Source organism: Rana temporaria, chromosome 12 (genome assembly GCF_905171775.1).
Source record: "Rana temporaria chromosome 12, aRanTem1.1, whole genome shotgun sequence".
NCBI classification, from domain to species: domain Eukaryota; kingdom Metazoa; phylum Chordata; class Amphibia; order Anura; family Ranidae; genus Rana; species Rana temporaria.
The window spans coordinates 16805835-16831999 of record NC_053500.1 but is presented as its reverse complement, the minus strand read 5'-3'; the positions used below and the strand labels follow the sequence as shown (position 1 = coordinate 16831999).

At 46.0% G+C, this 26165-nt stretch overlaps 1 protein-coding gene across 1 annotated transcript in view; it reads left to right on the top strand.

Moving 5' to 3' along the window:
• Window positions 1-26165, top strand: part of COL20A1 (collagen type XX alpha 1 chain) — a 142950-nt gene that overhangs the window by 11446 nt on the left and 105339 nt on the right. The window contains exons 3-15 of the mRNA XM_040331623.1: window positions 6009-6119; window positions 8166-8309; window positions 11686-11796; window positions 13904-14071; window positions 16330-16485; window positions 18496-18615; window positions 18695-18859; window positions 21226-21390; window positions 21465-21637; window positions 24190-24319; window positions 24407-24549; window positions 24625-24748; window positions 25051-25187. Coding sequence (XP_040187557.1) covers window positions 6009-6119; window positions 8166-8309; window positions 11686-11796; window positions 13904-14071; window positions 16330-16485; window positions 18496-18615; window positions 18695-18859; window positions 21226-21390; window positions 21465-21637; window positions 24190-24319; window positions 24407-24549; window positions 24625-24748; window positions 25051-25187 — 1847 coding nt within the window. The remainder of the gene's footprint in view (window positions 1-6008; window positions 6120-8165; window positions 8310-11685; window positions 11797-13903; window positions 14072-16329; window positions 16486-18495; window positions 18616-18694; window positions 18860-21225; window positions 21391-21464; window positions 21638-24189; window positions 24320-24406; window positions 24550-24624; window positions 24749-25050; window positions 25188-26165) is intronic.

The window sequence follows — 26165 nt, the reverse complement described above, 5'->3', positions numbered from 1 at the left end:
TGGGGTCTCCCTCTGGATTCTCTCCCCCACTAGGGTCTCCCCCCTAGATTCTCTCCTTCACTAGGGTCTCCCCCTGGATTATATCCCTTACTAGGGTCTCCCTCTGGATTCTCTCCCCCACTAGGGTCTTCCCTTAGATCCCCCCACTAGGGTCTCCCCCTAGATCCCCCCACTATGGTCTCCCCCTGGATTATCTCCCCCACTAGGGTCTCCCCTTGAACTCCCTCCCTCCCTATGGTCTCCCCCTGGACCTTATCCCCCACTATGGTCTCTCCCCAGACTCTCTCTTCATCACCTTGGTGTTCTTTTAGCCTCTTGCACTCTAGTCCCCCCCCACCCAGCCTTTCTCACCCCCTCCAGTCTTCCTGGTGTCAGGTACAGCTGTCACTCCTATTTGTGTCTTTTTGCTCTGATGCTGTCACAGCCTCTTATTCACAGCTCAGCGTATGGCAGCTGCGGTGAGGTCTCTGTGCGAGTGACTGTGCAGCGTGAGAGGCAGGAAGAGGTCCCCTTTACCCTATAGAAACTAATAGGATCACCTATTCTTTGTCTACCCGGAGTATTGTGGTAGTTTCTTGTCATTAGTTGGGGCGAACCAAACTGTTCCACTCAGGTTCATGCATCACACAAAGTCATCAGTGTCATGAGGGTTGGTTGTGGGGTTTAGCATTAGGATTAGAATTGTGTTAAGGTAGAGGTTAAGCATTAGGGTCAGGGTTAGGTTAGGAGTTGGGCATCAGGTTAGGTTAGGAGTTGGGTGTCAGGGTTAGGGTTGGAGGTTAAGCATTATGGTGGTTATTATTATTATTATTATTATTATTATTCTTATTCATTATTATTATTATGGTGGTTAGATAAGAGGTTAAGTATTAGGGTTAGGTTAGCATCAACTTTGGGTTCAAGGCTAACCTCCTCCCAATGGCTGCATCTCCTCCCTAAATTCCCTCTGACACAGTGTTTGACCGTACTTTCCTTTGGAACTCGCTTTCATTTTAGATGCCGCTTGCCCATCAGTGGGCAAGAACTTTCCTTTTCTGTGTCGGCAGATCCCGAAGTCTGGCACAGAGGAGAAAATCTCTGATTACAGAGCATGCCGCTAATTTTACTGGCAGAAAAGAGTTTTGTTAGAGAGATGAATTGCTGACTCAAATCCCTGGATTCACTTAATGGATCAAAATTGTGCTCTGTGCTTTTTGGTAATTGAAATATTTAATGTACTGCGCACAGGAACTGGGAAGCTTTCAAAGATGTCTGTTTTCAGGAGCTCGAAATTTTTTAAAGGAGGACAGAAACCAGGACGGCAATTGCCGGTAATTGTATGTAATGCTCGGTTATTAGCGCTCGCTATTGCTTTTCATTTTAACGGAAGTTGCAGAGTTGCCTCCATGGAAGCTTGAATTCTATGTTAAGCCAAAACTTTTTAGTTTTAGTTGTGGGTAGAGAAAGGTTAAGTTACTGCTGCCTGCATCCCCCTGGGCAGATTTACCGTTAATTCCTGTCCTGCAAACACAACAGGAAATGGAAGGAAGTCTCTCCATAGATTTGGCCAAGATACGAGCGGCGTAAGTCTCCTACGCCGCCGTATCTTGGGTTGAAATAATTACGCTGGCCGCTAGGTGGCGCTTCCTTGATTTCCGCGTCGAATATGTAAATGAGCAAGATACGCCGATTCACAAACGTACGTACGCCCGTCGCAATTAGTTACGCCGTTTACGTAAGACATACGCCGGCGTAAAGATAAAGCTGGTCTCTAGGTGGCGCAGCCCATGCAAAGTATGGACGTAGGAACAAGCGTATCTTTTTACGTCGTTTGCGTAAGTCGTGGGTGAATAGGGCTATGCGTAAGTTACGTTCACGTCACAGGCATTGAGCCAACGTATCTTTGGGCGTAAATACGACGTGATACTGAGCATGCGCGCGCATGCGCCATTCGTTTGGCCATACATCTACATGGGGTCAAGCCTCATTTAAATACAACATGCCCCCTACCAGCCTACTTTGAATTACGCGCGCTTACGCCGGCCCATTTACGCTACGCCGCCGTAACTTAGGACGCAAGTGCTTTGTGAATACAGCACTTGCCTCTCTAAGTTGCGGCGGCGTAGCGTAAATACGATACGCTACGCTACGCCCGCGCAACGTAGAACGGCCGTACGTGAATCTAGGCCTAAGACTGGGATGCCATTAAAGTTCATGTGCGTGTAAAGGCAGGAGTCCCAATACTTTTGGTAATATAGTGTATCTTAGCGAGTTCTCATAGGAGTGAGGGTCCCCATTGGAAGAATAATCGTCATCTCCTGCTTTGGTGCCAACGCAGTTGTCCCTTAAATTTTTGTTTTGATGACCATGGTCACTAGGATCAATAGAGAGGGTAATGGTCTCTAATAGTGATCCAGAATAGTGTACCGGGATAGGCCATTCCCAAGAATTAGTTGTGTGCAATAGCTAGTTGTCGGGCTTAAATCTGTGCCTGAAACAGTGAATGGAGACGCACTGGACTCCTGCTGTGAGCCGCTGCGATTTCTAGTGTGAACCCAATCTCAGTCAGGAAATTTCAGCCATACTCCACCCTTAAATAAAATACCATTTTTGAGGACTGGCCCCTTTAAATGAATCTATCTCCTGTTACTTTCCCGCACCTTTAGCTTGTTCCTGGTGATATTCACGGTTCTAATTGGTCTCAGTCTTGAGGGATCCCCCTTTTTTCATATCTCCCATTATTCCTTTATAGTTTCAGAACTTGAAGTGCGGTTGCCATGACTACAGTGGCCATTAGTGAAGCGACCTCCGCCACCAATGACATTTGCGCTCTTCTCTGAGCTATTTTCAGATGGCTCCCCCAATAATTTACCCCGGTGTTTTGTTGTGAGGCTGGTAGTCCATGTGTAAAGAGGAGTCATTTCTAATATTCTAGAAGGTCCTCTCCCAGGGTAGATCAGGGGACTCGCTGTTCATACAGGACAGATACACACGGGGACACCACAAAGAGAAGGGCTCCCTGGGGACACAATGTACCATTACATCTTCTCTGCTACGTGCTTCTCACTGCTCACTCTTTTCACATGTTCTTCATTTTGTTTGCTTGTTCTTTCTTGTGTTTTCTTTGTTCCTTCTTTATCTTTGCATATAAAGAAGGTATTAACTTTTTTTTTTTCTTTGTTTCTTCTTTCCTTCTGTTTCTCATTTATTTTCATTTCTTTTTCCTTTCATTCCTCTTCCTTCATCTCGCTCCTCGATTCCATTCTTCCATCACATTTTGTTTTTCCTTGTTCCTTCCTTTTTCCTATCCTTTTCCTATGATTTCCTTGTTCCTTCCTCTTTCCTATCCTTTTCCTATCCTCCTTTTCCTATGATTTCCTCGTTCCTTCCTCTTTCCTATCCTCCTTTTCCTATGATTTCCTCTTTCTTCTTTCCTTTCTTCACCTGTCTTTCATATTCCATTCCTTCTTTTTTCATTCATATTCTTTTTTTTTTTTCTCTTCTTTTTCTCTCTCTTCCATTTTGTTTTCTCCACTCTCTTTCCTTTCCTTCTCCCCTCACCTTTCCTTTCCTGTTTCCCCTCTTCTTTCCTTCCCTTCCCCCTCCACTTTCCTTCCCTTCTCCCCTATTATTTTTATTTTCCTTCTCCCCTCCTCTTTCCTTTCCTTCTTTTTTTCCCTTTCCTTCTTTCACCCTCATTCCTTTCCTTCTTCCCTCCTTGTTCCTTTCCTTTTTCCTCCTCTTTTTTTTCCCATTTCCTCTCCTCTTTCCTTTCCTCTTTCCTCTCCTTCTTCTTCACTCCTCTTTCCTTCTCTTTTCCATCCTCTTTCCTGTCTCATTCCTTCTCTTTTTCCTCTTAAATCCTTTCCTGTTTCCCCTCCTTATTACTTTCCTAATATTTTCCTTCTCTCCTCTTTCCTTTCTTTCTCCCCTCCTCGTTTTTTTCCTTCTCCCCTCCTCTTACATTTTCTTCTTCCCTCCTCGTTCCTTTCCTTTTTTCCTCCTCTTTACTTTCCTTATTTTTTTCCTTCTTCTTCTTCCCTCTTTCCTTTCCTTCTCTCTCCTTTCCTTCTCTCCTCCTCTTTCCTTTCCTTCTCCCCCTTTCCTTTCCTTCTCCCCCTTTCCTTTTCTTTTTTCTTTCCTTCGCTCCTCCTCTCTTTTCTTTCCTTTTTCTCTCCTCTTTCCTTTGTTTCTCCCCTCCTCTTTCTTTTCATTTTTCCCCTCCTCTTTCCTTTCCACTTTCCTTCTCCCCTCCTCCTTTCCCCTTTCCTTTCCTTCTCTCCCCCTTTTTTCTTTCCTTCTCTCCTCCTCTACCCATCTTTTCTTTTCTTCTTTTCTCTTCCCTTTCCTTTTCTTCTTCTGTCCTCTCTCCCTTCCCGGTTCCCCTCCTCTTTACTTTCCCAATTTCTTTCCTTATTCTTCTCTCCTCTTTCCTTCCTTTCTCCCCTCTTTTTTCCTTTTTCTCCCCTCTTTTTTTTCCTTCCCTTCACCCCTCCTCTTTTCTTCCCTTCTTTCCTTCTCCCACACATTCCTTTTCATTTTTTTCCCTTACTCTTTCATTTCATTCTCTCCTTCTCCCCTCTTCTTTCCTTTCCTTCTTCTCTCCTCTTTCCTTTCCTTCTTCTCTCCTCTTTCCTTTCCTTCTTTCCTCCTCGTTCCTTTAGTGTTTCCCCTCCTCTTTTTTTTCCCTTCCTTCCTTTCTCCTCCCCTCCTCTTTCCTTTCCCATTTCCCCTCTTTCCTTTAATTCCCCCCCCCCCCTCTTTCCTTTTGTTTTATTTTCTTTCCTTCTCTTCTCCTGTCCTCTTTCCTTTGCTTCTCTCCTCCTCCTCTTTCCTTTCCTTCTCTACTCCTCCTCTCCTCTTTCCTTTCCCTCTCCCCTCCCCCCCCTTTTCTTTCCTTCTCTCCTCCTCCTCTCCTCTTTCCTTTCCTCTTCCCCCCTTTCCGTTCCTTCTTCCCCCTCTTTCCTTCTATTTCCTTTCATTCTCTCCTCCTCCCTTTCCTTTCCTCCTCCTCATCTTCTCTTTTCTTTCCTGTTTCCCCTCCTCTTTCCTTTCCTTTTCTTCTCCTCCCCCCTTTTCCTTTAATTTCCCCCCCTCTGTTTTCCTTTGCTTCTCTCCTCCTCTTTCCTTTCCTTCCTTTTTCCTTTCCTTCTTCCCTCCTATCTCCATTCCTTCTTCCCTCCTATCTCCTTTCCTCCTATCTTCTTTCCTCCTATCTTCTTTCCTCTTATCTCTTCTCATTCTTCCCTCCTATCTCTTCTCATTCTTCACTCCTCTTTCCTTTCTTTTTTCTAACCTCTTTTTTATTTGTTTTAACCTCTTTCTTTCTTCTTTCTTCCTTCCTTCCTTCCTCTCTCTCTCTCTCTCTTTCTTTCTTTCTTTCTTTCTTTCCCTTCACATTTCTCTTTCTTTTCTTTCCTTTCCGACAATGCAGTGACTAACTTGACATTTCCTGCATTTTTCAGCTTGGCCACAAGGTGTCAGTTTGACATCAAGATCCTCCAAAGAGCTGTAACCTTGTTATCCATTTAATAAAGACACCATTATTTAAATATGAAACAGCATGGAATGCCCAAAAAATTTACATTACATCACAAATTACCATCTGCGACATCAATAATGATAACTAATAATAGTTGAATAATTGTTGTTAATTATAACAATGATGTACTCATTGGAAATACGCACCAGTTTCACTTTAATTCAAATGCAGCTTAATAGTTCTTTAGTGGGAAAACATTTGTTTTTGGTCATTTATTAGGCTTTTTTTTGTGCCGCAATCCAAAGAAGCTAATCGGATGTTATGGGATAGCAGCAATTAGTACTCATTAAAGCTCCCCAGCATTGCCATAGTTTGCTACAAAACCGATAATCTTCATAGGGACTCCCAGCGCTGGGCTTTGTTAACAGGTTCTCTTTAACCAGCCGGTGTTTCTCTCAGCTCAGACAATGTTCCTCTTCTGTTATTTTGCCCTGCTGGATTCCACTTCCAGAGAAAATGACCGGGCTATTTCTGGTCCATGTCGCAGGCTCTGGGCGGTTAAGGCTCGCTGTTCTGATGGAGGACAGATTACAGATGAAGTGGAAGGAGGCGGAAGGGACCAGCAACGTCTACAAGGTGCTAGTGAAACCGCTGACGGGTAAGTGCGCGGAGGATTCTCAGCATTTTCATGGGAGGACTTTGGGATTGTTGCATATTTCCCATAATTCTCTGGCAAGCACTGGGGTCCCGAACTTAGTTCCCACCAGGGCTCCATCCTTGCAGAGTTCGTATGTTCTCCTGAATTATCATGTGTGACTTTTCTAACAGTGCTTTTGTTTCATCTTACCACCTAAAAGCATAGCAATAGATTAAATCAGGGGTCTCCAAACTTTCTAAACAAAGGGCCACTTTATTGTCCTTCAGCCTTTAGAAAGGGCCGGATTGTGGCCAGCGGGTGCAGAAAATGTCCCCGGCCCAGCACCAGTGAGAATAAATGTGGCCTCAGGGTTGGTGGTCAGTAGGAGGAGGAGTAGGGCCCCTATCAGTAGGAGAAATAGTATCCCATCATTGATATCAGAAAAATAAATAGTGCCCCCTTGTTGGTGTCAGTGAAAGGAATAGTGCCTCATATCAGTTGGAGAAATAGTGCCCAAAGAGCCGCATAAAGGCTAACAAAGGGCCACATCTGGCCCTCGGGCCGCAGTTTGGAGACCCCTGGATTAAATGGTGCTTACGTAAATAATTCACTTCACAGCACTAGACAATTTGAAGTTTATGCTCCTCGGGGGCGGGGACTTATGATATTATTATTATTAGTATTATTATTATACATGATTTATATAAATTTATATACACTTTTATTCATTTATATAAACATTTATATTAGACATGTGCAATTCGTTTAGTTTCAAATTAGTTTCTTTACCAAATTTTGAGAAATTAGTTAATTCCGAATTTTCGTATTTCCGAATTTTAAAATTTCAGAATTTTCGCATTTCCGAAATTTCCGAATTTTAGTATTTCCGAATTTCCGAATTTTTTGGATATTTAAATTTCTGGATTTTCGGAAATTCGGATTTTCGGAAATACGGATTTTCGGAAATTCGAAAATTTCAAAATTAAAAAATGTTAAAATTAAAAAATGGAAAAAATAAAAAATAAATTCGAAATTGCAAAATTTTCGAATTTCTGAATTTCCGAATTCCCGAAAAAAGCAAAAAAACAAATAAAATGAATTTTGCACACATCTAATTGCACATGTCTAATTTATATAAACCTATATAGACTTGTATTTATTTATTTATATAAACATTTATATAAACTTTTATATAGAGTTATGTAAACATTTATATACATTTTTATTTATTTATAAAAACATTTATATAAACTTTTAAATAGAGTTATGTAAACATTTATATACATTTTTATTTATTTATAAAAACATTTATATAAACTTATATAGACTTGTATGTAAACAATTTTGTGTATTGTGCAAAGGTGCAAATAGTTTGTGTAGCAAAAAACTGTGGGCCAGATTCACCTACTTGTGCTTTGGCGTAACGTATCCCCTTTACGTTACTCCGCCGCAAGTTTTCATCGTAAGTGCTTGATTCACAAAGCACTTGCGTGTAAACTTGCGGCGGCGTAGCGTAAAGCCGTCCGGCGCAAGCCCGCCTAATTCAAATGGGGCGGGGACCATTTAAATTAGGCGCGTTCCCGCGCCAGACGTACTGCGCATGTTCCGTTTTGAAATTTCCCGCCGTGCATTGCGCTAAATGACGTCGCAAGGACGTCATTGGTTTCGACGTTAACGTAAATGGCGTCCAGCGCCATTCACGGACGACTTACGCAAACGACATGAAATTTAAAAATTCGACGCGGGAATGACGGCCATACTTAACATTGGTTAGACCACCTAGAGGGCATGCTTAGTTTTACGTGACGCATCTCTACGGAAACTACGTAAATTTAGATCGACGGGCAAAGCGGACGTTCGTGAATCGGCGTAACTAGTCATTTGCATATTCTACGCCGACCGCAATGGAATCGCCACCTAGCGGCCGGCCTAGAATTGCAGCCTAAGATCCGACGGTGTGTGGCAGCTATGGAGTCACACAACAAAAGGTATTAGAAAGGGAGAGGGGCACATTTTTTGAGGGTGTCAGTCAGGAGGTAACCATTATTTTTTGGTGTTTCCTTTAAGGGGATCCAGAACAGGAGGTGATGCTGAAAACGAAGACGGCCAAGGCTACGGTTGGAGGTCTGGACCCCGTAAAGGAGTACGTTCTGCAGATACACGTCATCCAAGGAGGGCAGGACACCCTCATAGCCAAGAAGAAGTTCATCAGTGAGTCACACACATACCGATAGAACTCATGGGTCATGTGTGGTCTTTGTCCGGGGGCCCCACAGCTGTGGTCTTTGTCCGGGGGCCCCACAGCTGTGGTCTTTGTCCGGGGGCCCCACAGCTTCGTTGTATGAAATAAAGGAAATAAACTGCAAATTTGGTGCCTTACAATAGAGGGGAACTTTTTTCTCCAGTCTAGAACCACAGGGTCCCATTCTAGATCTGCAGTACCTGGACAGGTTTGTCTAGTGCCCAGGGCAGCTTCTAGACATGTGCACTGCCGAAAAATTTGTTCATTTTCGTTTCATTCGTTTTTTTAGCTTTTTTCGAAAATTCTGAATTCGGAAATTTGAGAATTTGAAAATTCTGAATTCGGAAATTTGAAAATACAGGGCCGGATTCATAAAGAAGATACGATGGCGTATCTCCTGATACGCCGTCGTATCTCTGAGTCCGGCCGTCGTATCTATGCGCCTGATTCATAGAATCAGGTTACGCATAGATATGCCTAAGATCCGACAGGTGTAAGTGACTTACACCGTCGGATCTTAACCTGCAATTCCAGGCCGGCCGCTAGGTGGCGCTTCCATATCTTTTACGCGTCAGATATGCAAATGAGCATTTACGCCGATTCAGAAACGAACGATCGCCCGGCGCTTTTTTTTTACGTCGTTTGCGTTCGGCTTTTTCCGGCGGAAAGTTACCCCTGCTATAGCAGGGGTAAGTGTGGTGTATCCTATGTTAAGTATGGCCGTCGTTCCCGCCCCAAGTTTTGAATTTTTTACATCGTTTGCGTAAGTCGTTCGCGAATACGGCCGGACCTAATTTACGTTAACGTCGAAACCAATGACGTTCTTGCGACGTCATTTGGAGCAATGCACGCTGGGTAAATTTGCGGACGGCGCATGCGCTGTTCGATCGGCGCGGCAACACGCCTGATTTAAATTCTACACGCCCCCTAGCCGTGGAATTTGAATTCCGCCGGGGGGGGGGGGGGAATTACGATACGCCGCCGCAACTTTAGAGGCAAGTGCTTTCTGAATAAAGCACTTCAAAAAATAGTGACGGCGTAACGTAAATCAGATAGGTTACGCGGATCTAAAGATCCGCTAACCTATCTAAATCTAGCCCTCTGAATTTGGAAATTCGAAAATTCTGAATTCGGAAATTTGAAAATTCAGAATTTTCGAATTTCGGTTTTTCGAATCTCCAATTTTCAAAATGTTCATTTTCGAAATGTTCGAATTTACGAAATTCTAATTTTTGAATTTTTTGGAAATTCGAAAATTTAAGAATATCGGAATTAACAAATTTGTCAAAATTAAAAAACAAATTTGGCACTAAACAAAACTCGAAAATTCTGAATTCGGAAATGTGAAAATTCTGAATTCTGAAATTCGAAAATTCGGAAATTCGAAAAATTCTGAATTCGGAAATTTGAGAATTGAGAATTTCGCACTAAACAAATTGCACATGTTTATCAGCTTCCCCTCCTGCCCACCAACTGTACATTAGTCCATTCATACCACCCCCATAGTAATCGGGCTACAGAGGCATTGGAAATACTTCTATCCTCCCAATTTTTCCGGTCACCTAATCAGGCGCTGGTCAGGTGACCACAGGCACTGGAAGGAGTTGGTGATCTCCATGTTTTTGTAATTCATTTTTTGGTGATTACCGTATTTATCGGGGTATTGCGCGCTCCGGCGTATAGCGCGCACCCCTAATGTGGACCCGCATTCCTGTAAAAAAAACATTTTAGTACTTACAGTTTTGGTGTCTTGCGCGGCGTCCATCGGTGGCCTCATCAGGTCCGGCGTCAGTCTACGGTGGTGTCCTCCTCGTCGGGTCCGTCTGCGGCTTCAGTGGTGTCCTTCTCGTCGGGTCCGGCGTCCGTCTGCGGCTTCGGTGGTGTCCTCCCGCGCTGTTACCCGTTGAATCGCCGCTTCCCGCGCTCAGTTTGAATGCCTGCGCCGACATATACCGTCGTGCAGTACACTCGCGTACATTCGGCCAGGCTCGGCTTCGCTCGTGCTCACGCTCTGTGACGTTTATGCGTGACTACGAGCGAAGCCGAGCCTGGCCGAATGTACGCGAGTGTACTGCGCTCGGTATATGTCGGCGCAGGCATTCAAACACGGCGCGGGTATCGGCGTATATCGCGCACCCACGATTTTGCCCTTATTTTCAGGGCAAAATAGTGCGCGGTATACGCCGATAAATACGGTACCTTGTGTTATCTGAGTAACACAATATTATGTGTAATGCACAGGTCCACTTTTAATTCTCATCACACCTTTCAGTGAGGAGCCATCTTTGATCTCCAGTAAGGTGACTTTGCCTAGGCTGTGATGATGTCACCAGTCTGCTGCAGACAGGAAGAAGCATTTCCTCAGTCTGAACAAAGATGGTTCCATCCTTCTGTAGGGAAAAGCAGACGATGGCTTGTCATGGAGAACACACTGGGCCGGATTCAGGTAGAATTGCCCATTATTTACGGAGGCGCAGGGCAACGTTTTTGCCCTGCGCCCCCGCAAATTTGCTCCGCTGCCCTTGATTCACGGAGCAGAAGCTCCGTGAATTGCGCGGGTGCGCCGGCAAAATGCCCGGCGCAAGAGCACGCAATTTAAATGATCCCGTAGGGGGCGGGAATCATTTAAATTAGGCGCGTTCCCGCGCCGCTCGTAGAGCGCATGCTCCGTCGGGAAACTTTCCCGACGTGCATTGCGGCAAATGACGTCGCAAGGACGTCATTTGCTTCAAAGTGAACGTGAATGGCGTCCAGCGCCATTCACGATTCACTTACGCAAAGTACGTAAAATTTGAATTTCGCGACGCGGGAACGACGGGTATACGTAACATGGGCTGCCCCTGCTAATAGCAGGGGCAGCCTTGCGCGGAAACCGTCGTACGTAAACGACGTAAATTGCGTACGCAGGGCTCGCGCAACGTTGTGAATCGGTGTTAGTATGCAATTTGCATACTATACACTGAGCACAACGTGAACGCCACCTAGCGTCCACCGCAAGAATGCAGCCTAAGATATGCGTGCATAAGGAGGCTTATGCCGCGCATATCTTAGGCTGCAGTCGGCGTAACGAGGTTCCTGAATCAGGAGCACTCGTTACGCCGGGGCAAGTAAGCAATTGCGCTGTGTAACCTATGGTTACACAGGCGCAATTGCTTCTTGAATACACCCCTGTGATCTCTGTGAGAGATAATAGGTACCTGGAAGTATTGCACTGACACGTTCCTTTGAATGAATCCACTTGACACGGACAAATGTGAAAGACGAGACCTCTGCTTTTTTATAAGTTCTAACCACAGCTCTTATAAAGAAGATTGAACAGATTTTCCTTCCATTGTATATTTGCAGTTGAAGATTTAAAGGCCCAAGTGCGAAATGAGAAGAAAAAGGCAGATGTGACTCCAGCACCGCAGATCACGGAGTCTTCCTCTCCAGCAGAGGGCAGCACCACAACCACAGGTGAGTTTGGGAGTATATAGACGTCACTGTGCCCAATAGAGACTTATGCCCTGTACACACAATCGTTTCGTCTGATGAAAATGGACCGTTTTCATCGGACGAACCGATCGTGTGTGGCCCCCATCGTTTTTTTTCCCATCGGTGAAAAAAAATGGAACCTGTTTTAAAATTTCCTGACTGTTAAAAATCCGATAGAAAAAAAACGATCGTCTGTGGGAAAATCCATCGGTCAAAAATCCACGCATTCTCAGAATCATGCTCGGAAGCATTGAACTTCATTTTTCTCAGCACGTCGTTGTGTTTTACGTCACCGCGTTCTGACACGATCGGATTTTTAACTGATGGTGTGTAGGCAAGACTGATGAAAGTCAGCTTCATCGGATATCTGATGAAAAAATCCATCAGTCCGTTTTCATCGGATGAACCGATCGTGTGTACAGGGCATAAGATGTGGTCTCCAAACTGTGCCCTGGGGGGCCCGGTGCAGCCCTTTGCTTGCTTTTATCTGGCCCTTGGGGCGTTATTCTACAACACACTGTCAGTAACAGTGAGCCATAGTTCCTGACACTCTATTCCTCCTACTGACATCAATGATGGGGCACTATTCCTCCTACTGACACCAACAACATGGCACTATTCCTCCTACTGACACCAACAATGGAGCACCATTCCTCCTACTGACACCAACAATGGGGCACTATTCCTCCTACTGACACCAACAATGGGGCACTATTCCTCCTACTGACACCAACAATGGGGCACTATTCCTCCTACTGACACCAACAATGGGGCACTATTCCTCCTACTGACACCAACAATGGGGCACTATTCCTCCTACTGACACCAACAATGGGGCACTATTCCTCCTACTGACACCAACAATGGGGCACTATTCCTCCTACTGACACCAACAGTGGGGCACTATTCCTCCTACTTACACCAATGATGGGGCACTATTCCTCCTACTGACACCAACAATGGGGCACTATTCCTCCTACTGACACCAATGATGGGACACTATTCCTCCCACTGACACCAATGATGGGGCACTATTCCTCCCACTGACACCAATGATGGGGGCACTATTCCTCCCACTGACACCAATGATGGGGGCACTATTCCACTGACATCAATGATGGGGCACTAATCTTCTAACTGACACCAATGATAGGGCACTATTCCTTCTACTAACTCCAATGATGTTCAATATTCCTCTCACTGACACCAATAATGGGGCACATTTCCTCCCATTGACACCAATGATGGGGCACTATTTTTCCCACTGACACCAGGTCATTTTTTACTCCCACTGTTCACAGTCTGCCCCCCCCCCTAAAGTCTTAAGTACTGTAAACTGGCACTCTGTCTAGAAAGTTTGGAGGCCCCGTGCTCTAGGGGTTCCTCCCTTTTGGAGGCCTTGGTATTTTGACTTTTAATTTTTTTTTTTATATATATATTTTGTTTTTTATATTTTGGGTTTTCCAGGGACCCCGGATGGCAACCCCCTTTTTTATATAAAAAGAAAAAAAAATGTAATATATTTTTTTATTTCTTTTATTTTATTTTTATTAAAGGGCCCAGAGGTCCCCAGGGCCCCGGATTTTTTTTTTAGAAAAAAAAAAAAAAATTGTTTGTTAGCACAAAGCCCCCCCCCCCCGGTTCTCTGCACCAGGGGGCCCATGCTTGAAGCTGTGTAAGGGGCCACATAATTCCTGATGGCGGCCCTGCTGGCTGTTGCTAGGCAGATTTTGTAATCTTTCTAGTTCCTGGTCCTAGGTGGTTCAACTTCCTGTCTTATGACCCCATTGCCTCCTGGGAAATGATGACACTCATTTCCCAAGAGTCTCTGGGCATTAAAGCTCCCAGCATGCACCTCTCCCTGAAAACCAGGAAGATAAAGGAAGTGGGCTTCACATGCCCACACATAAGATGGATACGGCCACAACATGAGCTGGAGGATATAAGGCAAGTGTTTGCAATGATTTCTGGAACGATTGGGGAGCTATTAATATGTTTTAGGGACTATTTAATGTGATTCATTTTAGCTTGCAAAAAATGATGCCCGGAACCGCGCTTTAAATATTCATTTTTTGTTATCTCTTCTTAGAGAGGAGAGAGGACAAGGAGCAGTTGGATACCCCAAGCTCCAGACCACAGGGGCCCGAAGGACGAAGGCCGGGGCCCCAGAACGCTACCCTGGTGGCCAAACCCACCCAGAAAATTTCCTCCAAGTCGGAGAGAGAGGTGTCAGCGACCCCCAGCACCCCTCGGAGAGGTAACGCGGCCTGCGCAATTATCCCGCCATCTCTGCAAGCGCGCTAATTCATCTCTGTGATCTCCTGAACTCTAATGATCGGGGCGACGCGGAGGGTCTCCTGGGAGGAAAAAAAATCCTGATTGACAAGGCTGCTGTGCTTTTTTCCCCGAGGCTTGATAGATATCGATCTCCCGCCCGTCTGCGTTTACTGCCTCGCGTCTGCTCCTCCATGTCTGCCGTAGAATACTCAGAGCACGGGAAATGACCAAACAGCCAATCAGAGGAGAGAAAACCAGATCTCCATTTTTTATTTCATTTCTTTAATTCATTAAGCACATCATTTTATATATATTTTTTTCTTTTCTGTACCTTTTTTTTTTTTTTTTTAATTAGTTGTTTCTGGTGAGATTTTCAAGTTGCGCACAAAAATTCCAAAAATAATAGCAAGCTTGCGTCCTCAAGGTCTTTGTTAAAGCAGGCCTCTACTGGAAAGTAAAGAAGGCCATTTAACCACTTCAGCCCCGGAAGAATTTACCCCCCTTCCTGACCAGAGCACCTTCCTGACCACTGCGTCGTCTTAACTGACAATTGCCCGGTCGTGCGACATTGTACCCAAACAAAATTGGCGTCCTTTTTTTCCCACAAATAGAGATTTATTTTGGTGGTATTTGATCACCTCTGCGGTTTTCATTTTTTTGCGCTAAAAAACAATAATAGAGCAATATTTTTTACTTTTTGCTATAATTAATATCCGCAAAAAAATAATAAATAAAAAATGTTTTTCTCAGTTTAGGCCGATATGTATTCTTCTACATATTTTTGGTAAACAAAATCGCATTGAGCGTATATTGATTGGTTTGCGCAAAAGTTATAGGGCCAGATTCTCGTAGATCCGGCGTATCTATGCGGCGGCGTAACGTATGTCATTTACATTACGCCGCCGCAAGTTTTACAGGCAAGTGCTTTATTCAAAAAGCACTTGCCTGTAAAGTTGCGGCGGCGTAGCGTAAATCACCCGGCGCAAGCCCGCCTAATTCAAATTAGGCGGGTAGGGGGCGTATAGCATTTAAATTAAGCGCGTTCCCGCGCCGAATGTACTGCGCATATGCCGTCCGAAAATATCCCAGGGTGCATTGCTCCAAATGACGTCGCAAGGACGTCATTGGTTTCGACCCAATGACGTTCACGGACGACTTACTCAAACAACGTCAATTTTTAAATTTCGACGCGGGAACGACGGCCATACTTAACATTGATTGCGCCTCATATACCCAGGGGCAACTTTACGTCAGGACAAGCCTAACGTAAACGTCGTAACTTTACTGCGTCGGCCGCGCGTACGTTCGGGAATTCGCGTATCTAGCTAATTTGCATACTCAACGGGGAAAACGACGGAGGCGACACCTAGCGGCAAAAAAAAAAATTGCATTTAAGATCCGACGGCGTAAGAGCCTTACGCCTGTCGGATCTAATTGTTATCTATGCGTAACTGATTCTAAGAATCAGTCGCATAGATACGACGGCCCAGATTAGGACTTACGACGGCGTACATGGCGTTGCGCCGTCGTAAGCCCTTTCAGAATCTGGGCCATAGCGTCTACAAAATACGGCATAGTTTTATGGCATTTTTATTATTAGTATTTTTTTATTAGTAATGGTGACGATCTGCGATTTTTATTGTGACTGCGACATTATGGCGGACACATAGGACACTTTTGACGCTATTTTTGGACCATTCACATTTATGCAGTGATCAGTGCTATAAAAATACACTGATTACTGTGTAAATGACATTGGCAGGGAAGGGGTTATCCACTAGGGGGGCGATGAAGGGGTTAAGTGTGTCCTAGGGAGTGATTCTAACTGTGGGGGGGATGGGCTACAAGTGACATGAAAGCGATCACTGCTTTCCGATCACAGGGAGCAGTAGATCAGTGTCCTGTCACTAGGCAGAACAGGGAAATGCCTTGTCTACACTGGCATCTCCTCGTTCTGCAGCTCCGTGACACAATCGTGGGACACCGGCGGACATTGAGTCCGCGGATCCCGCAGGCACGGTCACGGAGCATGCGGCGGGGGCACAAATTCAAAGCGACGTACAGGCACGTTGCTTTGCGCAACCGTGCCATTCTGCCGACGTATATGCACAGGCGGCGGTTGGCAAGTGGTTAAAGGGGTTGTAAACCTCAGACATGAAATATGAAAATAAACTTGCTGGACTTGTGTTGATGGTGTTACCTATCACTTTCCTTTATATTGTCTGTCTCTGTGGCCAGGGCCGGTACACCATTGTGACACCACGCTGGAATGGGACATAGTTCTTCTGGTGGACAGTTCCTGGAGCGTAGGACGCGCCAACTTTAGACTGGTGAAGAACTTCCTGTGGGGGATTCTTAGCCCCCTCCACATCTCCAAGGACAAGATTCGAGTCGGTAATGAGTTTATAGTGTCATGCTGGGGTGGTGGTGGTGGTAGGATGAGTCATCTGGGATCATACCGTGTTTCACCGAAAATAAGACCTACCCCGAAAATAAGAACTAGCGTTATTTTCCAGGAAGGGTGCAATATAAGCCCTACCCGGAAAATAAGCCCTAGTTTAAAATGCTTGTAAAACCCTATAATCCACTCTATTACAGTGTGTATATATAATGTACAATGTGTGTGTTTCTGTAATATAATTGAGGGGAAGAGAGCTCCAGCGGGTCACAGAAGCGCAGATCGGCGCTATAACGAAGGCATCTGGCACAATTATAGTACAGAAACACACACATTGTACATTATATAATACTGTAATAGAGTGGATTATATGATTTTACAAGCATTTTAACTCGCACTGGAGATTCCTGGCAGGCAGGGAGGGGGAGAGAAGACATCACATTACATGGTAAGACCTACCCCGAAAATAAGCCCTACTGTGTCTTTTGTTGCCAAAATTAATATAAGATGAGAATAGTAGATGGACAATTAAAGTGTATCTAAAGCCAAAACGGTTTTCTTTAGTTTTGGATGGAGTAGGTAAGGGTAAGAGGAAAAAAAAGAAAGCCTAGAGCAGTGGTCTCCAAACTGCGGCCCGAGGGCTGGATCTGGCCCTATGCTTGCCTGTATCTGACCCTTGGGGCACTATTCCTCTGATGGACACCAATGACGGGGCAGATATCCTCCCACTGACACCAATGATGGGGCATTATTCTTGCCATTGACACCAATGTTGGGGCACTATTCCTTCTACTGACACCGACGATGAGACACTGTTCCTTCTACTGACACCAATGAAAGGGCACTGTTCCTTCCACTGACACCAATTATGGGGCAGTATACCCAATAACAAATCTGGGACATTGTTTACTCCCACTGATACCAGGACATTCTTTTCTACTCCCATGGGCCACAGTTCGGCCCCTCTAAGGAATGAAGGACAGTAAAATGGCCCTTTGTTTAGGAAGTCTGGAGACTCCTGGCCTAGAGGAAGGTAGGTGAGACAAGAGGGATGAGTTGGCATTCAGGATCTTGAAAGCAAGACCTCTCACTTCTTTCCAGAATGTTCTAGTGTTTTCTGGAAAGATAGGAGGAGAGGGGAGGTGGTGCTGTCCGGGGTGCTCCGAGGAGCCCTGACCAATCCCCAATCTGGATTGGCAGGGGGCAGGCCTCCTTAAATACCAAGTGTCAGCCCAGCTGGGGGGGAGTTGTTCGGGTGGATGCTGGAGATCGAGTGCTAGGCTGTCAGGGCCTTTGAGGGAGCTCCCCAATCTTGGGGAGGGGGGGGGGTAACCTTGGGCCTGGGGCTTGGGTGTAGACAGGATCCTTGACATTGTTTACTCCCAATGCCAGGTCATTGTTTTCTACTCCCATGGGACACAGTTCTTCCCCTCTAAGGTCTGAAGGACAGTAAACTGGCTCTTTGTTTAGGAAGTCTGGAGACCCTTGGCTTAGAGGAAGGTACGTGAGACAAGAGGGATGAGTTGGGATTCGGGATCTGGAAAGCAGAATACGACTCTGTCTTTATATTACCTTCCCACAGTATCCCAATAGCAGAGTTTGACCTGGACTGGGTGAGAGGGGTGGTGAGGTTGGGTCTTCCATCATAAGCCAACAAAACTCTATTGCATTGGCCAATGATGCCAACCCATCATGTTTTCAGGCACTGTGAGGGGGTGAGGTTAAGACAATTTGGAGCATGCCAAGGACCTCAAAGTCAATCCAGCATGCCAATTGCCCAGGATGCTGCGATGGTGAACAGTACTGTCACACGATTGGCTAGGCCCATTGTGAATCGCTAGAAAAGAAGTAATCCAATTCATCCAAAATGAATGGGTTGCGATGATGAAACGACCCCCAGTACGAATGTGCCATGAGCATCAGCGTTAGATTAGGTCATCGGAAAAGTCGCAATGTCTGTCTATGCACATGCCATAGCTTTTTTTACTTCACACTGCCCCCTACAGGTCTGTCTCAGTACAGCGGAGAGCCACAGACTGAATGGGATCTGAACTCGTATTCCACTAAAACAGAGGTCCTGGAGGCCATTAGAAGGGTGAAGTATAAGGGAGGAAACACCTTTACAGGTATAGACACAGTTTTTTCTTCTGTTGCAATGCTGTATGTTTATACGACCCTGTATCCTCATATCTCTTGTGTGGGTAGGTATGGCTCTCACCCATGTCCTGGAAGAAAATCTCAGAGCCGCATCAGGAGCCCGGGCCCAGGCTGGCAAAGTACTGGTCCTCTTAACGGATGGGAAGTCCCAGGATGATGCCATCACAGTGGCACAGACCCTTAAGGAGGCCGGAATATACATGTTTGCTATAGGTAAGCCAGCAGAACAACCAAATTATAGTGGTGTAAGGTTAGAACATTGGTTGGGTTCCTAATACTGTCCGTTGACCGCACAGATTTCTACCATTAAGGACCTGACAGAGGTTCTAACCCTTCCCACTTCTTCTTTGTCACATTTATTACACTTTCTTTTCCTCCTTTTCAATATGCCTTTTTCTGCCCACCTGGCCCCACCCTTTGGTTTAAATTTTACCGGTTGACATTGGTGACCACATGTATGTATAGAGATGGCCCTGGAGCCACTATAGTATCTGGGGTAAAACATGTAGCACCCTCTCGTGTGCTAGAATGATAGTGTATGTTTTTTTGTGAGAGTAGGTACATTTTCAGATTTGGCTGGCAGACAAGCCTGGGTGTGTTTTGATCTGGGTTGGGAGTGACTCAGAGTAGAGCTAGGTGATTCACAAGCAGCATCACCAAGATCTCCCACTGCTTTCCAGAATGTTCTAGTGTTTTCTGGAAAGGAAGGAGGAGAGAGGAGGTGGTGCTGTCTGGGGTGCTCTGAGGAGCCCTGACCAATCCCCAATCTGGCTTGGCAGGGGCAGCCCTCTTTAAATACCTAGGTTAAGCCCAGCTGGGGAGAAGTTGTTCGGGTGGAAGCTGGAGATACTGCTTGGCTGTTGGTGCCTTTGTGGGAGCTGCCCAGTTTGGGGGGTGACCTTGGGCCTGGGGCTTAGGTGTAGACAGGATCCTTCTCACGACACACGGAGGTGTTCTGGACAGGTGGCATGGGAGCAAGGGAGCACAGCGAGAGAGTACTGCAAAGCTCAGTCTCCAGGAAAGGAACAACAGGTCAAAGCCAAGAAGTCTGGTGATGACACACAGTCAGGAAAGGACTGCTTAGGCACGCCAAAGAGGACAGGGAGATTGCAGTCTGAGATGGGTGCAGAGCCAGTAGGATGGACTGTGGTGCTATGGGCAGTGGAAAGAGAGGCAGCTGCAGCCAGGAGGGCTGGCAGGGCCTGACGATGTTGTTCTGGACTAAGTAGCCACGTGGACAGCTAGCACTAAGGACTTCCATACTTTTGCTTCACTAAAGGAGCCCATGCAAGGAGGGAAAATGGGTGTTGGGACTTGGAATTCATCTTTGACTCACCACGATATTATATACATATTTACTCAGATTTTGGTTTATCTGGCCTTGATATTTTAACCCGATGGTTACCCTCCAATGGGCTCCCAGGCTATTTTGTGAGATTACTGACCCTTTTCCTTACATGGACACCGCGTGAACTATACTACATTCATTTTGGATCGGTTTAAAATTATTTGACTTATCAATTTCAATGTGCCTAATTCTGCTGGTCCTGACGAAGCGGATGATGATTCGCAAAACTCGTTGACCATTCTAGAAGACCTTGTGCACAGACTTGTTTGTAATGTACTATATTTGATAGCAACCATATGCTTTTTATATTGTGTAAAATAAAGACAAAATTATTTTAGACATATTGTATGTCATTCTATATTTAATTGTGCACCCATTCTCCCTACCTTTGTGTTCATATTCTCTGAATATAGTTACACTCCCTCCCACAAATGCAAATTCCTTGAATAAAGAAGGGGCTCGCGGTCCCTGTCTGCAAAGGGCATTCGCCTAAGGCCTGGCTGAGCCACAATTCAGTGCTAGCTGGTTTGGGAAGTGCAAGCAAGTGATGTGCTGGAGTTGTGAATACCGGAGGTGTATATACTCATCCCCATTTTATATTGTTCTGCAATTCAGTTTGGGAATCTCGTGAATATCCCATCCCCATACAAGTTTATTCCCCTCAATAAAAACAAAGTTCAAGGACTGGTTTTCTGCCTGAAGGTGAATGAGAACTGTGTGCCAGGCTGGACAGGGTGACAGATGGACTACAACACTTAGCAGCCTACAAGAGGGTACTGCTACACAAAATAAGGTACAGTGGAACCTCGGATTATAAGCATAATCCGTTCCAGGAGAATGCTCGTAATCCAAAGTACTCGCATATCAAAGCGAGTTTCCCCATAGAAGTCAATGGAAACGAAAATAATAAGTTCCACATTGACTTCAATGGCATGCAATACCACATGTGGCCAGAGGTGGGGGGGCGCCGGAGAGCCTCGAAACCACTCAAAAAGGCCAGAGTACAGCACGGCTATACTTCCAAACGGCTCCAGCGCTCCCCCACCTCAGGCCAAACGCGGTACTGCACACCGCTGTGGCTTGAATCCTGCTCGTTTTGCAAGACAACACTCCCAAACCGATTTAGGATCTAAAAAATGACAGTGCTCGTATTACGAAACGCTTGTTAACCGCGTTACTCGCATTCTCGTATTCATTTTCATTGGCTAAAAAGTTTCTCTTCACTTCTCAGGGGTGAAGAACGCAGACGAATCGGAGCTGAGAGAAATGGCATCCAAGCCGACCGACCTGACCGTCCACATGGTAGCCGACTTCCCGATGCTCGGCCCTCTGGTGGGAGACGTGTCCCGGGCGCTGTGCATGCGGCTGAAGGATAGACGGAAGGAGGTAGACATCGGTGAGGATTGAGTTCATCGTGAGGTGTTCGCTGCCCTCCAGAACAGATTTCTTAATGGTACGTGTATCCTCCAGGATTGCAGAAAGTAGTGGCCCCCGTCATCGTGGACCCGCACCCCAGCCCCACTCACTTGGTGGTATCCGATGTAACGGCAAGGAGCATGCGCGTGTCCTGGACCCCTCCGCAGCAGCCCGTCCGCAAATACCGTATAGTCTACTATCCATCTCGCGGTGGGACACCCCAAGAGGTAAGGTGTAGGCTCTCCTGTAAAGGTAGAACATTTATTTTTTTCTCCAACAATTTTGTTGTGCAATTATGTGGTGGCAGTGGTGAACCACACGAGATGCTGAGCACCACCTCTCTGGTGCTGTTCCCTACACTCACTGAATTCACCAAAAGATGGCCTCAGTCTTCTGACTTGATGCTGGAAGACTGAGGACATACCGGTACTTGGCAGTGCAGGGTGTCATGGCACCACTCCCCACAAGAGGGCCTCACAGTGGCACCCTGCAGTAACAGTGTATTGGTGCAGAGAGTGCCACTGATGTCACCTTGCCATTTGCATTATTGAGGATCGATGCCCACTGCTGGTGGAAGACCTAAAGAGGACATGTATGTCATCTAACTGATCTGAAGATCTCTGCTTTGGCAAAATCCAGATACACAGTGTCCACAGGCCTTCCTCTATCTAGATGACAACTCACTTCCCCATAGAATGTTTACAGATTGGTCTGGCAAGAATGATCTTTCACAAAACCATGCTGATTACTACTAATGATGCTGTTTTCTTCGGCAAATTCTTGGATATAATCCCTTATCATCTCCTCCAATAGTTTACATGCTATTGATGTTAGGCTGACTGGTCTGTAGTTTACAGGTATTTATCTTGGCCCTTTTTTAAATATTGGTATCATCTATGACGGGTTCCCCCATCCCTGTGCTGAGCTCCCAGATTTGTGCACCTGCTGTGCCCATTATAAAAGGCGAACACCACCCCCATGCTGAGTTCTGGGTATGAGGAGCTCCCACCATCCCTGTGCTGAGCTCCTGGGTATGAGGAGCTCCCACCACCCCCGTGCTGAGTTCTGGGTATGAGAAGCCCCCACCACCCCCGTGCTGAGTTCTGGGTATGAGGAGCTCCCACCACCCCCGTGCTGAGTTCTGGGTATGAGGAGCTCCCACCACCCTTGTGCTGAGTTCTGGGTATGAGAAGCTCCCACCACCCATGTGCTGAGTTCCTGGGTATGAGGAGCTCCCACCAAATCTGTGCAGAGTTCCTGGGTATAAGGAGCTCCCACCACCCCTGTGCTGAGTTCTGGGTATGAGGCGCTTCCACCACCAGGGCCGTCTTGGCATCATGGGCCCCTGGGCAATGTAATGCACTGGGGCCCCTACCAACCCGCTCCAATGTAATGCACTGGGACCCATATCAGCCTGCCCCAATTTACGCATCAATTTCCAAGAATTAAAGTATAAATACTTGATAGAATTAAACATATATTTATTAGTAATTTCGAATTGATTTTGGACAGTAAGAAAACATGCCATACTACTCAAATCTGTGCAGAGTTCCTGGGTATAAGGAGCTCCCACCACCCCTGTGCTGAGTTCTGGGTATGAGGCGCTTCCACCACCAGGGCCGTCTTGGCATCATGGGCCCCTGGGCAATGTAATGCACTGGGGCCCCTACCAACCCGCTCCAATGTAATGCACTGGGACCCATATCAGCCTGCCCCAATTTACGCATCAACTCCCAAGAATTAAAGTATAAATACTTGATAGAATTAAACATATATTTATTAGTAATTTCGAATTGATTTTGGACAGTAAGAAAACATGCCATACTACTCAACAAAAAGGTCACAGAGAGGGGGGGCAGAAGTACAGGGGGAGTCAGCAGGGCACAATACTGGGATCAGGAGGGCACAATGCTGGGACGCGTGACCGTCCCGGCAAATTTGGGACAGTTGGCAAGTATGATATAATTCAAGATTATTATGGGACCCCCATGCATTAAGACAGCCCTGCCCACCACCCCTGTGCTGAGTTCTTTGGTCTGCACACCTGCTGTGCCTAATATGAAGGGTTTTCACCATCCCTGTGATAAATTATTTGGTCTTCACACCTGCTGTGCCTATTATGAAGGGTTCCCACCATCTTTGTTGAATATTATATTTATTGTATATTATGGAGAATGTAACAGGAGGAGCCGTGACACAGTATGGTGGGGAGGGAAGCCCAAAACCCCCAAACCCCCAGATGTACAGAAACAGAGTCAACCATTGGATCTCATTGTTGAGTATCCAAGACCTATAAGAAGCCGGGGGCTGATCCAGCCCACCAAGCTGCATAAATCTATTATGGAGAATGTAACAGGAGAAGCCGTGACACACTATGGTGGGCGGGGAAGCCCAACAACCCCCATATGAACAGGAAAAGTGAACCATTGGATCTTATTGTTGAGTATCCAAGACCTATAAGAAGCCAGGGGCCGACCCAGTCCACCAAGCTGCATTAATATATCATGGAAAATGTAAAAGGAGGAGCCGTGACACACTATGGTTGGCGGGGAAGCCCAAAACTTCCAGATGGACAGGAGCAGTCAACCATTGGATCTCATCGTTGAGTATCCAAGACCTTTAAGAAGCCAGGGCTCACCCAGTCCACCAAGCTGCATAAATAGATAAATTATAACCTTTGGATGGATTGACCCTTTAATGTTGTACTTGCATTTGGTATCTCCTGTTTTTTTACATCTGCATTTGACATCCCATGGTGTTTCCGTTCTTTCATTTGCAGGTGGTCTTGGAAGGAGATTCCACCTCTGCCATCCTTAAGAACCTAACCGCCCGCACCGACTACCTGGTCTCGGTCTTCCCCATCTACATCAGTGGCGTGGGCTCTGGACTCCGTGGAATCACCTCAACCTGTAAATAGATGACTGCGGACACTTCATATGTGATGACCTATTGTGTGTCACCCCGCCATTCTCAGTAGGTTCCCTTCTCTCTCGCAGTGCCACTGTCTTCTCCCCGTGAGCTCTTCGTAGACCAAGTCACCAATTCATCCTTTGAGGTCCACTGGCAGCCATCGGACGGCGCCTCTTACTATATTTTGACCTACTCAATGAAGGCTGGCCATGGGGACGAGGTGAAAGAGGTAAAGAGGTGACTCCAAAAATGTCAGGATGCCTCCACATGCAACTTCACCTTTAATTTTTCGTTTTCTTTGCAGATTAAATCAGGAGACACAAAGGTCCTCATCTCTGGCTTGTCCCCAAATACCAATTACAGTGTGACTGTGGTAGCGGCAGCTGGAGAAGAGACCAGTGATCCCATCACCATTCAGCAGATAACCGGTAAGTGTTGACTACATTCTAGTATTTAGCTTTAAGAATAAATGGTGATATTAAAGAGAACATGTCACCACTGTTTCCCAATAAATAAGTCTCCCTCTGAGTGCAGATGTCATGAGTAAGGCTTGGATCTTTATTTGGTCTTGTTTATATCATGAACAATTATCTGCATGCTGTTGGAGCCAGAAACGGCACCATAAAAGGTTAATTTCCCCATTGCTGGCTACTTGTCATATATGAAATGCAATCCTTTTCTTCTGTTTGTGAAGGATGTTTTGGGGCTTGCCATGCCTTTTGTCTTCCAGAGCCCACGCGGCACAGTCTACGGTTCACCAACATCACTCACAGTAGTGTCACTGTGTACTGGGAGGTGGCGCCACCTACTGGAACGATTCAGCACATCTCGTACACGTCTGACGCCAGCAATGTCATCGCTAAAGAGGTGAGTGTTGGAGTAATTTCACCATCTAGAATGGGGTGGGGGGGGGGGGGGGCACGCACAGGAACAAATATGCTTATCCCTATAGGTGCGGATGGCAGTTAGAAGCCTAAAGGCACCCAAAACCCCTTTGTTCCACAGACAGGTTATGCCTCACGGCCTTTTTATATAAATAGTGCTTTGCAGCGTTTATAGAGAATCACATTTATTCCGGATTTTTGCCTGAGTGGAAAGATGTCATCTTTATTTAAATTATACTGAATCAAGTGACAGGGAGTCCCCTTTAAGTAAAGGAGATGATATGAGATCCCCATGTAATCCCTGCTCAGGAATCATCCACCCCCCGGAGGTGACACCGCTCAGGAATCATCCACCCCCCCGGAGGTGACAACGCTCAGGAATTATCCACCCCGGAGGTGACACCGCTCACATTGTGAGTCATCCGGCTCTGGAGGTGAAGGGTGATCCCCACGTCTCCTTCCAGATGGAATCCTTTGCTTCATCTCCTTCCAGCACAATATATTTCTCTGCTGGGTTCACTTATCTCTCTTCAGGCTGTAATGTCAGATCCCTCATGTGTCCACCTAGGATTCCTTTTACTGCTGCCTTTGTTCTATGGAATTACCTTTCTTCCTCCTTCTGTCTTATATATTTATTTACTATGACCTTCTGGCTTTATATGTTCTCATACTGGCTGCAATTAATGCATGGCGCCGCTCACAGTAGCTCTCCTCTCCTCACCTGTCCTAATTTCCATCTTGTTCCATCATCATGTCTGCAGTCTGCGCCTCTCCTCTCTCCTCTACTCACCTCTCTGCTCTTCTCTGCACTTCTCCTCTCCTCTCTACTCCTCTCTCCTCTACTGACCTCTCTGCTCTTCTCTGCACTTCTCCTCTCCTCTCTACTCCTCTCTCCTCTACTCACCTGTCCTAATTTCCATCTTGTTCCATCATCATGTCTGCAGTCTGCGCCTCTCATCTC